Genomic DNA, 16,818 nt, shown 5'->3' on the forward strand with positions numbered 1-16,818 from the left:
AATAAGGATGGAGAGAAACTGTTTGCAAAGGTCTGTAGTGATAGGATGAGGGGCAATGGCTTCAAATTAGAGAAGAGCAGATTTAGATTGGATGTTAGGAGCAAATTCTGCAGCATGAGGGTGGTAGAACACCAACAGGTTGCCCAGGGAGGTGGTTGGGGCCCCATCTGTGGAGATATTCAAGGTGAGGCTCAACAGGGCTCTGGGCAACCTGATCTAAGTAGAGGATGTCCCTGCTGACTGCAGGGGGGGTGGACTGGATGAGCCTTGGAGGTCCCTTCCAACCCAGACTATTCTATGATTCTATGCACCAGAGACTAACCAGAGGACACTCAAGAGGCACCATTCTGCCCTGTGATTCAGAAAAAGCCACTCAGAAGCAGCACTTTGAGCTGTCACCCCTCGGCAGTACAGACATTTCCATTCTATTTCCTCTTTGCACAAGCACCAGGAGTGAGAACCTCAAGGCTGTGAAGGTGTTGCAGATGCAAGGCAATCAAACACTACGGCAAATGCTCACATTGGCTTCAAGCAAGTCGCTGAAACAGCACCAGTCTTGATAAGATAGGGCTGGTTTCTACCAAGGCATTGTTTCTTTCTACTGTCATAACTGCACAGGCATTAAGAGATCAAGGCTCTGAAATCAATAGTGTTTTATTTTGTTCCACTGACTCAACTGCAGCATCCTATTAAATCAAAATGCAGCATCACTCAGTGATGTTACAGCTCACCCAGGCTGTCGATATGAATCATCCTCCCAAAGGAAGGAAATAATCAGGAAAGCAGGCTCTACAGCCTGTGAAACAAGACTGGCAACAGCAGAAAACACTCAGCCTCTGCTCCACACATTTAAAAAAGAGCCTTGGTGTGATCAGTCTAGAATAGAGCATCAGTGAGGGCTGATTTTCCTGGAGATAACTCTTGCTTACATGTGAGAAAGGGATGGCATGAAAGGGATGTCAACCAACCACCATCTGAGAGCAAAATAAGCAAAAGGGTTGGGATGTAGCAAGCACAAGGCTGGGGGAACTCACCACATGGCTATCTGTGCAATGAAGAGCTGCTTACTTTCTGTCTTTGAGGTCTAAATGCACTTGGGCAGATCAGAGCAGATATTCCTGTGCCATTCTTGGACAAGAACAGGACAGCAAAGAAAGGCCTGGCAAAGGTTTTCAAACTGCAGGTGGCCATTCTGGCAAGCCTGTACCAATTCTGTGTTCCTTCAATCATTTCCTCCACCCCTTTAGGGTGGAAAATTTGATAGAAGAAATATTCTTTTCCCAAGATCAGGATTAGAGCTGCACTGACTGATGTGGGTTTGGTGGGACTGGTGTTGGGAAGATGAGAAGTAAAAAATGAGCATTAAAGAAGTGGTAGGTTTTGTTTTACTTATATGCCCCCTGGCAAAACTAATCATTTGAATGTGAAAGAGACAGAGTGATATCCAAAGACGTTTCTGAAGTACCCAGCAGGACATGACAAAGGCTTTCTCATCATCTAAATAGCTCCCTATGTACCTTATGAAGAATACTTGAAACATACTTGAAACTCTTTTTGGTGGTTCACAGTGGTAAGACAAGGAACAATGGATTCAAACTTGAACATAGAAGATTTCACCTCAACATGAGGAGAAACTTCTTTCCAGTGAGAGTGACAGAGCCCTGGAGCAGGCTGCCCAGAGAGGTTGTGGAGTCTCCTTCTCTGGAGCCTTTCCAACCTCACCTGGATGCATTCCTGTGCAGACTACCCTAAGTGATGCTGCTCTGGCAGGGGGGTTGGACTGGATGATCTCTTGAAGTCCCTTCCAACCTCTGATATACTGTGATACACTTTACCTCTGCAGTTTGTAAGCTTTTTGTTCGTTTCCCATCTGTGGACTTTATCAGACATTCTTACCACTTATTTATGGCCTCTGGGTCATTAATATATTCGTACGCTCTTTCCACAGAAAGATTCTTCCAAAGACACACACAGCCAGGGTAATACAATAACCTTCATCCTGGAGCTTGCTGTTTTCTCTAGTGATCCCTGGCCATTAAAACAGTTTCATGGTTTAAGTGAAGCAAGCTTTTCTTCTGTCAGCACCTGAATTTGAAGGCATAGCAATGATATCCACAGATGGGTTTAATCAGTCTGATACCAGCAGGGGAACAAAATCCCCAGCATATACAATGACCTCCAAACCTCACTGCCAGATCAGATTTCTGTTTCTGGAGTCAGATTTACTTTGTTCAGAAAAATGTTAGGGGGTGCCAGGAAGCAGTGGGCCATTTCTGCTTCCATAAAACCCCCAAAGTTGTATCTTGATTTGCACAGACCAAGTGCACATTCAATGAGAGAAGAAATGCATTTTCACAGTGTCAGCTATGGTATCCCCACAGAACAGACAGCAGCCCCATACACCTCACTGCTCAAATTACTACTAGCAGGTAGCATTCAGCAGGTTATTGTACCAAAATAAACTGTGTAGAGTATTTCAATCATGTACATGAATGCCTTATCTTCCCAGTTTTACAGTTATAAGAAGCAGTGCTCTAAGTGACTTTCTGACTTCCATTATTATATATACATCCTGGGCTGCAGCAAGAGAAGTGTGGCCAGCAGGGCCAGGGAGGGGATTCTCCCCCTCTGCTCCACTCTGCTGAGACCACTCCTGGAGCTCTGTGTCCAGTTCTGGAGCCTCTATTACAGGAAAGATCTGGAGGTGCTGGAAGGTGTCCAGAGAAGGGCCATGAGGATGAGCAGAGGGCTGGAGCTGCTCTGCTCTGGAGACAGCCTGAGAGAGTTGGGGTTGTGCAGTCTGGAGAAGAGAAGGCTCCCAGGAGACCATCTTGTGGCCTTCCAGTATCTGCAGGGGGTTACAAGAAAGCTGGGGAGGGACTTTTGAGGGTGTGAGGGAGTGATAGGACTGGGGGAATGGAACAAAACTAGAAGTGGGGAGATTCAGATTGGATGTTAGGAAGAAATTCTTCCCCATGAGGGTGGTGAGACACTGGAAGAGGTTGCCCAGGGAGGTTGTGGAAGCCTTATCCCTGGAGATTTTTGCAGCCAGGTTGGATGTGGCTGTGAGCAACCTGATGTAGTCCCTGGCCATGGCAGGGGAGTTGGAACTGGATGATCCTTGAGGTCCCTTCCTACCCTAACAATTCTATGACTCTATACATTTTTTTAAGTGACCAAAAAAGCCCTTTGCTTTTGCTGAAAGAAACAAAAAACCAAGACACACTTCACTGGAGAAGCAGCTCCCATGAAATGCCTACTTCCATTCATGACTTTTACATAAGAGGTGGCAAATAATAAAGGTCCAATAGTTTTGGTTTTCAGTTAATGAGAGAGGATTAAATGTTTGGTACACGTTCCATAATATTGACTACTATGTGATCCACCATTAATTGTAATTAGAAAGAAGCATGAGGAGAAATGAGGAGCAGACCAAAGCTTAGCTTTAGATATTTCACCAGATTTCTTCAGATGAAAAAAAAACAAACAGTGGATGCTCAAAGCCTCCTCTCCTTTCATCATCTTCCTGTACAGCAGCCAGAAAGAGATCCCAAATCCATTACTGTACGAAGTTATGAGAGAGTTTTTGTTTAAAAGTAGCTTAAAGGAGTGTCTAAATGACCTTGTCCTACTTGATCATTGAATTCCTTTCTCCCTGAGGCTCATCTCTTGTCAATACATCATCAGTGCATAGACAGGGGTAAAAAACATCGCTGTACAGCAGCAAACTGGAGAGGACAACACAATTAATCATTTGTACAGCACTGCTCACAAGGTTATTTGCTTTCATTAGAAATAAAAGCGAGATGGGCAAGCAACACATCAGCCGTCCAACACCATCTTCAGCTTGAAAGAGAAGTTCTCCTTTCACTGTTTGGTGATTTGGTTAAAGTTAGCACCTCAGAATTCTCTGCAGTGCTTATATTATGTTAAATGTTTCTGTGCACAGCACAGCCTGTTCCTGCAAGAATAAAGTTTCTCTGGCAGGTGGCTCTGGGTTTCTCAGCCTGGTGAAGACCAAAGTGGTAAAGTTCACAACCCCCAGTATGCTTTAACACTTTCCAGCTCTGTTGTGCATTTCCTGAGCACTAGACTGTAAAAAAACATTTACAGAAAACTGTAAATATTCCCTCTATGGTGAAGTAGTAACCATCTCAGGAAAAAAACCCCAACCAACCAAACCCCAAGCAAACAGTACCCAGTGACCTTATCAGGGACCTGAGCTACCGTTACAGACACACCACAAAACTTACTCTGAATAAGATGAAGGTGGCACATGGCAACGACAGCTCTTGTAGCCACAAGGTACCTCAAGCTCAGCACAGCTTAAGAAATTTACTAAATCTGGCCATTCTCTTTGCTGTGTTATGAGAAGATCCATACATAACATACAAGCTGTGCACGTATAGAGGAGTTGCACAATGGTACAACGATGCCTCTGTTTAGTGTACACCATCTCCTAGAAATCCAGATTCAAATCGGTTCTCATTGACATCTCCTTTGCAAGGGCTTCTCCGCCCTGCCGTGCTAACTCCCAGCCCGCTCCGGCAGGAGGCTCTCGGAGCGCCGCGGGAGGCGGCTGCTGCTCTGTGGGCTCACAGTCCAGGGGCACCGCTACCTCTCCCTGCCCAGGTCACAGAGGACCACAGCGAAGAGAAGAAGCTCTCTAGAAACAGCTACAAGACAAGCTGGCTGTTGTGATGTGCCCCGCCTTTAACTGCTTGTTAACCCCCCAGCAGACCCCTCCGGACTACCGAAGTGAACCTGCGGTGGCAGAAATTCTTTACAACATGGCATAAAGCGATAAAATCACCGTCCCCCGTGTTTTCATCAGTTCCTCCAAAGACACAAGGCACAAGCTCTGCAGGTGGTACCCGAGAAGAGGCGGCACATCCCCACACCGCCAAACCGAGCCCGGGGGACAGCTCCCACAGCCACCGCGGCTCCCCACACCCCACGCAGGACGACACCGCCCCGCATCTCCCCGAGCGGCAAGCGCCATGCACGGCGCTCAGCGTCCCCCTCCTTCGCGGGGGATTCCCCATCCCCATCCGGCCACTTCGCAACCATTCCCCCTGCCCCGGGGCAGCGCCACAGGAAGACGCGCCCCATCCCCACCGCCCGGCCCTGCCCGGCTCCCTACCTCGTCCTCCGCCGGTGTGCACCTTGACCAGCACCTCCGCCCGGCTGCCCGCTCGCAGCTCTCGCCGGAGGTAGAGCCGCCCCGACGTCCTGTCGACTCCCACGGCGCTGGCACCGGGAGAGGCCAGCTCGAACCAGCCGCCCGCCGCCCAGTCGCGGCTTAGCGGGATAGTGAAGACGGTGTCGCCCACCCGCGCCCCAAGGGGCAGGCGGGCCGCGTAGCGCCTGGAGCCGGGGCCCGGTGGCTGCTCGGGCGGTGGCAGCGAGCGCTCCCGCCGCCGCCTTCCCGCCCTGCCACCGTCCTCCGCCCGCCGGCTGCGCACGGCCAGGCGCAAGCACCGCGCGGGGCTGCGCAGCGGCCGCGGCAGGCCGTGATCCTGAACCGCCACGCAGAGGCGGAGCCGGCGCAGCCCCAGCAGCGAGCCCACGGTCAGCACCTGCCCGCTGCGGGGCACCACGAAGAGCTGGCGGCTGCCGGCGCCCGGCGGCCAGAGTCGGTAGGTGAGCCGTGCGTTGGCACCCTCGTCGCTGTCGGAGGCGCGGAACCGGGCCACCTCCGTGAGCAGCGGGGCCAGCTCGTCCACCTCCAGCGCCCGCGCCGGCAGCAGGCGCGGCCGGTGGTCGTTGCGGTCCAGGACGCGGACCCGCAGCAGCGCCTCCCGGAGGAGCCGTCCCATCCGTCGCCGCCGCAACCAGAGCCCGTACTCGGGCTGCGCTTCCCGGTCCAGGCGCTCGGCCGTGCGGAGCAGCAGCAGCCCCTGCCCGCCGCCCGGCCGCCGCTGGAGGAAGAAGCGGGAGGCGCCGTCACCTTCCAGCGCCCACTCCCCTGCCGGCTCCCCGGGGCCGAGCAGCCTTCGCAGCGGCACCTGTAAGCCCCGCACCCGCGTCCCCACTGGAGTGTTCTCGGGCACCTGCCCGGAGAAGTGGAGCAGGCGTGCAGCGCCGCCGTGTTCCAGCCTCGCCGCCCCGGAGAGCAGCAGCAGGACCGGGAGCCACCCGCAGCCGCCCCGTCGTGCGCGGCCCATCCTGCCGAGCGGAGCGAAGCCGTGGGAGCGCCAGGAGCGGCACTGCGGTAGGCACTAAGCTGCGCACACGTGGAGCCCCGTCCCGACCCCGCCGCCGGTCAGAGCCGTGGGCGGGGACAGGCGAGCCCGCCCCGCGTGGGTGGGCGAGAGACCGCTCCCCCGCGGCGAGGCGGGTGGCGGTCCCGGACAAATCGCTTCATCCTGCCCCCTTCCCGACCTTTTCCGCCCGGGCCGCTCTGCCCCCTGCGCGTAAAGCGCCCGGGTGCTTCCTCCCGCTCCCTCGCCACGCAGCGGTAGACAGGAGGAGCGGCGCTGGCTGGGGAAAGCGAGCAGCCCCCTGCTTCCCCGAACCTGTATGAACCCCCCCTAGCCGAGCTGAAGGGGCAGCCAGCAAAGAAACAGAGGAAAAAGTGCTGTTGGCATCAGAGAGAGCCTTGGGGTACTTGAATCGCTGAAAAATGGTTGTGAGCAAGGAGATTATTTTTCTTCCGCGTTGGAAGCATGGCCTCTCAGCAGTGCTCCTATAGGTCGCTGCTCCTTCAGGGAAGATGCAGTTTTGACAGAGGTGGGAAGAATACAACATGTCTCAATGTACAACGTGAACAATAACACCTGTGGCTGCATTTAAAATTTCAATCTCTGGGTGAAATACTTTTGGAAAAAGAACAGAATGTGCTGCTCTGGAGAGCAGTCCTGAAACGGTCCTTCCGAAGCAGGCAGGCAAACACCTCAGCCCTGCTGAACAGGCACAAAGCAGTCTGGCCATGGGAATCACTGCAGTGGTTATCCCATGATCAATGGAAGCATGAATCAAAGCCAGACCACTCCTGTGCCCCATCCCCTCTACTCATCAGACCAACCATCACTCATTTTATTATTGCTCCAGCACGACCCAATGAACAGGAACAACATCTCCCTCCACACCCTGATGGCAATAGCTTAGGAACAGCCTTTTGCTGACCCTCTGCATCCAGCTGATCAAACTGTGTTAGGATTTTTTCCCATTAAGAACCCTGCCTCTTGCTGTTTGAACATTGGTTTGCTAGTTTTGGGAACAGGCTGTGAGGAAGGCAGGTATGTTTGTTAACAACTGTGTGGTAACTTCACGGATATCTAGGCTGGAAGTGAAGCTCTGCTCAAGAAACCCAGAAACTATTTCATCAGCTTTAGGCAAATATTATGGGCAACAGTCAAAAGTGACAACCACCTGCTAGATCTGCACCTCTGCCACCTGGGGAAGTACCTCATGAGGTTCCACAAGACCAAGTGCAAGGTCCTGCAGCTGGGTTGGTGCAACTCCAAGCACCGATATTGGCTGGGCAGGGACAGCTTGAGAGCAGCCCTGAAGAAAGGGACTTGGGGGTGCTGGGGGATGAGAAGCTCAACAGGAGCCAGCAGTGAGCACTTGCAGCCCAGAGAGCCAAGCAGAGCCTGGGCTGCAGCAAGAGAAGTGTGGCCAGCAGGGCCAGGGAGGTGATTCTCCCCCTCTGCTCTACTCTGGTGAGACCACACCTGGAGCTCTGTGTCCAGTTCTGGAGCCTCTATTACAACAGGGATCTGGAGGTGATGGAAGGTGTCCAGAGAATGGCCAGGAGGATGATCAGAGGGCTGGAGCTCCTCTCCTATGAGGACAGAGTGAGAGAGTTGGGGTTGCTCAGGCTGGAGAGGAGAAGGCTCCGAGGAGACCTTCTTGTGGCCTTCCAGTATCTGCAGGGGGCTCCAAGAAAGCAGGGGAGGGACTTTTGAGGGTGTCAGGGAGTGATAGGACTGGGGGGAATGGAGCAAAACTAGAAATGGGGAGATTCAGATTGGATGTTAGGAAGAAATTCTTCCCCATGAGGGTGGTGAGACATTGGAAGAGGTTGCCCAGGGAAGTGGTGGAAACCTCATTCCTGGAGGTTTTTGCAGCCAGGCTGGATGTGGCTGTGAGCAACCTGCTGTAGTGTGAGGTGTCCCTGGCCATGGCAGGGGGGTTGGAGCTGGATGATCCTTGAGGTCCCTTCCAACCCTAACAATTCTATGATTCTATAACTCAGGACATGAAAGAGCATTTTTTAAGGAGTAAGACAAAACTGTACCTGTCAGTTTAGCTGTGGCTTGATTAAACTTTAATCCACAACTCTTAATGTGCCTGAAAAATATTCAACTTATTCTTTCAAGGTTTTTTTTTTTTTCCTTTTGCCTTAACAGAGATCAAGCATATCAGAAACTGGAAATGTGAAGGAAGAAATGTGCCAGCAAAACAGCAACACAAATTGCTATGCAAATTCTCATTCTTCCCAGTGAACAGCACCTATCCTGGAATCACCACTTACTACATGAGCATCCTCAGAGGCTGGAGGATTAAGACACGGCAGAAGTTCTAGAAATCAGAGAGGACAGCAACAACAACAACAACAAAAAAAAAACAAAAATCAAATCTTCACCAAAAGAAACACAAATGGAGTTTTTTGTTTGTTTAATAAAAGCTTGCAAGGCACATGTTTCAACTGAATTGCAACATCTACAGCAAAACAGATCCAAACTTGCAAACCATTTCCCCCCAGCCCTTCAGGGAGTCAAACCTGTGACATGGTTGAAAACCAAGCTGGGAATGTGTGTACAAGTCCAAGGCAGTTATGCCCTGTTGTTGTCCTGCTGCAGGGCATCATGAAACTTCTTGCTGCTTTTTCACAGAAGGTGGGGATTAGAAGAGACAATATTTTTGGTAATCCATAGCTGGGTAAGAAATTCATCACTCTGTTTGCAAGACACAATGCTTCCAGTCTCCCATTTTAAAAGTGCTGCCTTTTTACTGGAACAACAGCAACGTTTCTCCCAGGTGAAAAGCTCCTTCTGTTGCTTAAGGCTGCTGTGCCAACAGTGCTGCAATACAATTTTTTTTTCTCTAATATAAAAAGCAAGGTAAAAATCTTAAATGATTCTCCTAAAAGCAGAATCAATTGAAGTATCAAGAATACATCTTCGAAACTATGACCAAACTAATAACAACAGCAACAACAACTATGTCACAGTTCAAATAAAACCCAACATGTTTGCTTCAAACATGTCTAAAAGGCCAACAACGTGCTACAGGACTCCTTCTCTGAAGACTTTTGAGACCCATCTGGATGTGTTCCTGTGTGACCTGTGCTAGACTCTATGGTTCTGCTCTGGCAGGGGGGTTGGACTCAGTGATGTCCAGAGGTCCTTTCCACCCCCTAACACCCTGTGTTCCTGTGACAGTGTTCTTCAGATGTACAGATGGGCCTCCTTTGTGTTTCTCTTAACACGTGTGCTCTACATGCAAGTATTTAAATGACACTCGTGCGTGGAAACACCCATACAGCATGGCAGTGGAACACAACAGGCAATCAAGGACAGTTAAATGTTCCATCTTGGCATGGCAGCCTAAGGCACAAAGCCCTAAGCTGTGTCACTTCACCCACCCAAGCTGCAGTTGTGACCCTGGTGTTTGCTACCTGGAATGCCTTATTGCTGGGTATGAAATGATACTCATGAACGAGTCACTTCAGCAAGCAAATGACTGACACACAGACATGCCATTCCTTGACAGAGATTTAAACAAACTTCAGGTGTACAAAGGAACTCTGAACCTGACTTCCACATCTAGCATCTCCACCCATCTCAGCATGTACAGAGAAGGTTTCTGCAGGCCTGCCACAGCTCAGGTTACCATACTCCTGCTGCTGTATGGTTAAGAGTCTGAAACAGCCCAGTGCAGTAAAACACATGAACTTGTGCACAAGCAAATAAATGCAGCCTGCATTTGGCTAGACATACACACACACATACACACTACCCTCAACATAAGGGCTGCATCCTCTGAAAGGAGATCTCCTTTTAACTTGAAACTCAGTTACACTGATGACACGTTACATGCATCACTTCTCACAACCACCACATCCACTTAGCTGAATGCTGCCTTCAAAGACAATGCATAATTTAACATCTTGTCCAGAGTCAGAATAAAACTGAAAGTAGAAAAAAACCCAAACAGGTTACAGACATGTTGGCTTTTACAACAATAAAGCTTTTCTTCTTTTAAATCACTTCAGTAGTGATAAGAGGTCTTCCAAAAGCTCAGCAACACCTGTTAGTGCAGAGTAAGCAAATGCATCTGCATAGAGCAGATAATCTGCACATACACTGACAGGCTGCAGCTCCTAACTGTTTCAGAGCTAAGATCTCTGACTCTGTGGCAAGGATCACTTCGGAGCCTTCCTTCTGCAGCTTTGTCAGTTGAAGGTTTATCCTATTTTGCCAGATCCTTCCTTGAAGACACCTGGGCTTCAAAGAATCATTCCCATGTGCCTGACAGACTGGTTTCTGGGCTAAGTGAAACTGCACGTCACTCCTGCAGGGTGAATATCCACTTCCAAACACACATCCTGGCTTTCTGTCCAGCTACACCTAGGCATTATGTTTTTTTTGGCAGGGAAGTTGGAGTAGATGATCTCTAAGGTCCCTTCCAACCTAAGCCATTCTGTGATTCTATGAATTAAAGCATCACTCATACTCTTGAAAGCCTATCAGCCAGCACCAAACAGGAGGAACTGATGATTTTAAGGACACCTGCAGAGGCAAAGGGGGTCACATAGGGAAGACAAACCTTAAAGGGAAACAAGATTGCAGGGCACTTTCTCACATTTTTTAAGATCTCAGTGTAGCTGCATAATTGATATAAAAATAGCTATGAACCATTGTCCCATTATTTATTAATGGTGCTGATTATAGTGTTTTAAATTACAGTTATGGCACTATCTAAATATAACTCTCACATAGTCAGTTGGATGAAATGAGTCTCTCACACACACACACATAGACACACAGACAGAAGGGTGAAACTGAAGTGCCCAAGGCTCAGTAGCAAACCTATTGCCCTGCTACACTTGTCCAAACCCAAGCATGGCATACTGCTGGATACTGGCCCATTCTGCTGGCTGCTAAGACACACACATGCATGCACACACACACACTTAAACATGGAAAAATCCTGAAGACAAGACTCTTTCCAAACTGAAGATATGACCCTGACAACTCCTACTGTTAGGACTAATTCCAAACACTTCCACCAAGGTGTCTCTAGCAATAGAGAGCTCAGTGCCTTAATCTGTGGAAGTGCTGTTTAAATAAAATCTTCCTTGTTTATAGAAACACTCACAGCTACACATAAGATGTATGGATGTGTGTTTGATAAACATAGAAATGTTTGGAGCAGGAGGCAAAAAAAGAATTAAAACAACAAATACCCTCCCTCCCCCTCAAAAAAACAATCCCAAACACTTACTTGAAAAGACAAGGGGATACTGACTGCTTTCCTGCTAGCAAATAAACACTACTATGTCTTAAATGAGCTCTTTTAAACAAGTTTTCTACTAAAGTCTACTCACATCTCAGCTCTCTAAGGCTAAAAAAGAGTTAGAAATCTCGTTTACATGAAATCTGAAGATGATTTACGATGGGAAGGAAAATGCAAATCCATGGAAGACTGTCACACTTTGTAGAGGCTGTAAAACTGCCACAAGTGTTGCTGTTTCCTTGGAGGATGGTTATCAACAGTGCTTGTTGATCTGCAGTTCAAGGAATTCCAGGTGGGTAGAATTCAAGTTGTCAATACACCACATGTGTGCACAGGTATCTGCAAGAAGAACTTCCTCCATCAAAAGGAACTTTTCCAACTGAACTTTGCTCACAATCAATCCTCAGAAAGCAGCTGGCATGCTTCTTCATGACTGGAAGGATATCACAGTGTTGATTTTATATACAAAGTAGGACCTGTTCCAGTATACCCGAGTGAAGTAATTCACATATGGGGAATAGTTCATTTTGATTTCATGGCAAAATCGTCCGTATTTCGAGTAGGCATAGCTCTCACCTTCCTCACAAACCACCTGCCAGGAAAGAAGACCACCTCATGAAACGCCTCTACAGAAGTGGTTACAGAAGGTAATTGTGTACATCTGGTTTGCTTCTGTAAATCTCATTCACCACAGACATTCAATTTCCATACTTGAGGATTCCAGGAAGCTGAAAACTTGTATCATAGAATGGCTCAGGTTGGAAGGGACCTCACAGATCATCTACTCCAACCTCCCCTCCATGGACAGGGACACCTCTCAACTAGAATTCGTTGCCCAAGGCCTCATCCAACCTGGCCTGGAACACCTCCAGGGAGGAGGCAGCCACAACCTCCCTGGGCAGCCTATCCCAGAGTCTCACCACCCTTGTACTAAAGAACTTCTTCCTAAGATGCGGTCTAACCCTACCCTCCCTCAGTTTCAAACCAGTCCTGTCTCTTGACACTCTTACGAAAAGTCCCTCTGCATCTTCCTGCAGGATCCTTAAGGTGTTGGAAGGCAGCTCTAAGGTCCCTCCCCTGGAGAGTCTTCTCTTCTCCAGGCTGAACACCCCCAGCCCCCTCAGCCTATCCTCAGAGGCAGGACTTTTCCTGCTTTTGTAGTAACCTCCTCAGGTGTTGCAGTCTTCCAACATTTACACACAGTTGAATGGTATTTAATGAGTGGTAGAAAAGCAGCACTACTAGATACTAATGTATGAGGAGGCATAGGGTTGAGATTATAGGTGTGTAAGAGAGAACCCAGCACCTACTCAATTCCCCCTTGTACTCAGCTCTGGGGAGGCCATACCTCAAGTATTGTGTCCAGTTTTGGGCACCTCAATCCAAGAGAGATGTGGAGGTGCTGGAGCCAGGGCAGAGGAGGGCAAGGAAGATGTGACGGGCCTGGAGAATAAATCTAATGAGGAGCAACTGAAGGAGCTGGGGATGGTTAGTGTGAAAAAGAAGAGGCTGAGGGCAGACCTCATTGCTGTCTACAGCTACCTGAAAGGACCTTGTGGAAAGGCTGCTGGTGGTCTCTTCTCACAGGTAATTAGTGATAGAACAAGAGGGAATGGCCTCAAGCTGTGACTGGGTAGGTTTAGACTGGACAGTAGGAAAACCTTTTTCCCAGCAAGAGTGGTCAGGCACTGGAATGAGCTGCCCAGGGAGGTGGTGGAGTCCCCAAGCCTGGATGTGTTTAAAGGTGGTTTGGATGTGGTGCTTGGGGATGTGGTTTAGGGGTGATCCTTCTAGAGCAGGGTTAATGGTTGGACTTGGTGATCCTGAGGGGCTTTTCCAACCTGAATGTTTCTGTGATTCTGTGATCACTGTTAAAATTGATGAGTATTTGTCTATGTGTTAATTACAATCAGAAAAAACAACATCAGCATTACAAGATTTTAAAGGAATTATTTATGCATTTAAACATTTATTTTTTTTCTTACTTACATGACCATTAGCCACATCCAATAGATCTTTAACTCTGCATCCTCTTACAGGTCCCACTTCATTGCAGATTGAATCTTCAATAACCAGAAAATTGGCTTTGTAAGACGTAAGTATCTTATAAATGTCCTCTGCTGACCTCTTTGAATAGATCTGATATATCTATGAATTAAAGAAAAACATGTTCATGCAATGCAAAAATCAGTGATAAATATTTGGAGGAGGGTCACCTTATCTGAGATAACAAATTGTATGACCCATCAAGCTATAAAATGTTTGGCGGGTGAATGGGAAGTATTTGGCAAGTTCTCACCCTATATACTTCAACTGGCCTGAAAAGCCTTCAGAAATAGTATTTTTATCTTTGTTTCTGTCCAGAGTAAAGCACTGATCATCTGTTCCATCATCTTCCCAGGCAAAGAGGGGAGGCTGAGTTGGGTAGTTCCCAGGGTTCTCCTTTCTACCCTTGTTAGAAATAAGTGCAACATTTTCCCTTTTCCAGCTGCCTGGGACTTCACCTGACTGCAGTGACTTTTCAAACATCATGGAGAGCAGCTTGGCAACTACATCAGCCAGTTTCCTCAGGCCTCTGAGAGGCATCTTGTTGTGTCCCACAGACTTGTGTGTGTTCAGGTTCCTCAAGTGCTCTCAAAGTGATCTTCTCTTACAGTGGGAGGGACTTTGCCCCTCCATCCCAGACTTGCACTCTCGTGACTCGAGAGGTGTGGGAAGAGAGGCTGCCAGTGAGGGCTGAGACAAAGAAGTTGTTGAGTACCTCAGCCTCCTCCTCCTTTGTTGCTACCAATTTGCCAGTCTTGCTCATTGTGGAGGTCTGCTTTCTTTTACCTTCCTTTTCTGGGTGACATACCTGTAGAAGCCTTTCTTACTATTCTTTGCATCCCTTGTCAAGTTCAGCTCCAGCCATGCCTTGTCCTTCTTAACTTTCCCCCTGCAAAACTGAGCACAGTCCCTATGCTCTTCCCAGGATACCTGTCCCTGCTTCCACTGCCTGTGCATTCCCTTCCTGCCCTTCAGTTAGGCCAGCAGGTCTCAGCTCAGCCATACTGGTCTCTTGCCTTCCTTTCCTGACAAGGGCTCTTGTGCTCCACGTCCTTAAAGATCTGCCAGTTCTCTTCTGCTTCCTTCTCCCCAGGGGCAGTTTCCCAAGGGGGTCTGTTGACTAACTCCTTCAACAACTGAAATTTTGCTAACATTCAGGGTCCTGACTTGACTCAGGACTGTGAACCCTCTCCAGTGTGTGATCACTGCAGCCTAGGCTGCCTCCCATCTTCTTGTCTCAGCCTAGTCCACTTGCACTGGTGACCATCTTCTCCATGAGTTTACAGATTATGTATTGGCCTTACTTCATCATCTTTCTTTACAAGATGTCATGCTCTTTTCTCATCTTAAGACTGTAAACACTTGGGAGAAAAGGCAGCATTTGAATGCCACTCAGGTGTAGTGCTCACACGAGCACCAAACAAATCATTTTGCTTTATCAGGTGGCCTGGGTGGCACTGAAAGCCAATGCAAACCTGTGTCTCACTAAGAATGTTACAAGGTCATCTTCTTTGGAGCACCAACATTTACTGTACTCCCACACACCTCAATCAGGCCCTCCAGGTTTATGTAATGGAAGAGTCTACAAATCAGAGGTAACACACACACACACATGTTTATGGAGATGGATACTCACATTTTCATTTCTTTTTAGAAGATCATCATCATTATATAAAGGCAGGCTGGAGACCATCCACCCAGTACACAGCTTAATCACACCCATTAACTGTGGGCTGCCTGCAAACACAGCAGCCACAGGAGCCTGTCTCCTGGAAAAGCAACAGCAGGGTAGACATCTCAGTATGGGATGCACCTCCCAAAACAATGCCTTTCATTTCATACTGTGTGAATCTTTTAAGGTGCTCCAGAATTGGGGTGCATGAAGGTATCACTAGGGGTCTAATTACACTTGGTGTTAATACTGCAGAGCAGTAGTTTCCTTGTCAGGAAGAGCTCAGAAATGGAGCAAACTATTGCTTTCCTGGATGGTTGCTGACTTCATGAAATCCCAGAATCACAGAATGTTAGGGGCTAGAAGGGACCTCCAGAGATCATCCAGTCCAACCCCCCTGCCAGAGCAGGAGCACTGAGGGCGGGCCACACAGCAATGCATCCAGGTGGGTTTTGAAGGTCTCCAGAGAAGGAGACTCCACAACCTCTCTGGGCAGCCTGCTCCAGGGCTCTGCCACCCTCACTGGAAAGAAGTTTCTCCTCATGCTGAGGTGGAACCTCCTGTGTTCCAGCTTGTGCCTGTTGCTCCTTGTCTTGTCACTGAGCACTGATGAAGAGAGACCATCACCTTCATCCTGACACCCACCCCTCAGACAGTCACAGATTTGTGACCAAACAGGTGCAAGCTGGAGCAGAGGAGCTTCCATGTGAACACACAGAAAAACTTTTTCCCTGTGAGGGTGCCAGAACCCTGAAGCAGGCTGCCCAGAGAGTTTCTGGAGTCTCCTTCTCTGGAGACTTTCAAAACCCACCTGGATGTGTTCCTGTGTGACCTGTGCTGGGTGATCCTGCTCTGGCAGGGGGGTTGGACTCAATGATCTCTGGAGATCCTCTCCAACCCCTAACATTCTGTGATTCTGTGATTTCATGAAGTCAGCATTCTGTGATTCTATGAAAACAGGCTTGGGAGGGAGGGTAGGCAAAAGGCAGAAACAACATCATGTTATCTTGTAAGGGCAAGACTTGTGATTATTTTCATCATCTAAGAGTAAATAGTGTCATGATACAGAACAACGTCTACCGTAATTATGTTTCTGGGTTTGATTTCATCTTTTGATTATTTGTCTTTCTGTATTAATGAGATAACATTTCAGTGCAAGCCCTTGTCACCCTTTTATTACAGACTTCAGGCAACTTTTCCTGCAGAGAAAATTCAAAATAAATGCATACTATCAGAGAGAATGTTTTAAAGGGAATACACTGTAATCATGACATTCAATTAAAATTCCAATATGGATATCCTTAGGGGGAAAAAAAAAATCATCTTTTCATTAAAAATGTGAACAGCTGCTACAAATAAAAGTAGTCAAATTGCTCTCAGCTGAGTGAATCTCAGTGCAATTCACCATGATTCATTATGTACTTGAAGTCTAATATGCAGAGCCATTAGGTACTTGGCACCATTCCACTTGCTGCCTTGAAGAGCCACAGCAGTGCCTAACAACACACACTGCTATTAAGAGAAAGAAGAAACTGCCTGGAACACCAACATCACCAACCTTGTCTTCTCTGAAGATGAACAGGTTGACTTTAAAGACTATGTAAATATAGAAAATAATATTCTAAGTAACA

The 16,818-nt window shown here is 48.2% G+C and overlaps 3 protein-coding genes across 3 annotated transcripts in view; all 3 read right to left on the reverse strand.

Annotated features, from left to right (window-relative positions):
• Positions 1-5,372, reverse strand: part of LOC128970333 (neural-cadherin-like) — a 56,973-nt gene extending 51,601 nt beyond the window's left edge. The window contains exon 1 of the mRNA XM_054385455.1: positions 5,144-5,372. The gene's annotated coding sequence lies outside the window, so the exon portion shown is untranslated. The remainder of the gene's footprint in view (positions 1-5,143) is intronic.
• On the reverse strand, positions 4,751-6,167 carry LOC128970172 (cadherin-4-like). The gene is made up of 3 exons (XM_054385266.1): positions 5,144-6,167; positions 4,875-5,075; positions 4,751-4,764 (listed from the first exon to the last, which is right to left on the reverse strand). Exons 1-3 carry the CDS (start codon positions 6,165-6,167, stop codon positions 4,751-4,753), a joined length of 1,239 nt encoding a protein of 412 aa, XP_054241241.1.
• Positions 6,168-11,860: 5,693 nt separating this feature from the next.
• DPY19L4 (dpy-19 like 4) overlaps positions 11,861-16,818 on the reverse strand; it is a 37,935-nt gene continuing 32,977 nt past the window's right edge. The window contains exons 17-19 of the mRNA XM_054385473.1: positions 15,152-15,284; positions 13,459-13,617; positions 11,861-12,061 (exon numbers count right to left, since the gene is read on the reverse strand). Of these exons, the coding sequence (XP_054241448.1) occupies positions 11,897-12,061; positions 13,459-13,617; positions 15,152-15,284 (457 nt within the window). The 3' untranslated portion in view covers positions 11,861-11,896. The remainder of the gene's footprint in view (positions 12,062-13,458; positions 13,618-15,151; positions 15,285-16,818) is intronic.

This window comes from Indicator indicator, chromosome 12 (genome assembly GCF_027791375.1).
Source record: "Indicator indicator isolate 239-I01 chromosome 12, UM_Iind_1.1, whole genome shotgun sequence".
NCBI classification, from domain to species: domain Eukaryota; kingdom Metazoa; phylum Chordata; class Aves; order Piciformes; family Indicatoridae; genus Indicator; species Indicator indicator.

Bases quoted from the DNA above. Each gene is read 5' to 3' on its own strand.
- LOC128970172 (XM_054385266.1), bottom strand. From the start codon at position 6,167: ATGGGCCGCGCACGACGGGGCGGCTGCGGGTGGCTCCCGGTCCTGCTG. The intron at 5,076-5,143 runs GTAGGGAGCCGG...GCCCCGGGGCAG, and splicing joins GCACACCGGCGGAGGACGAG to GGGGAATGGTTGCGAAGTGG.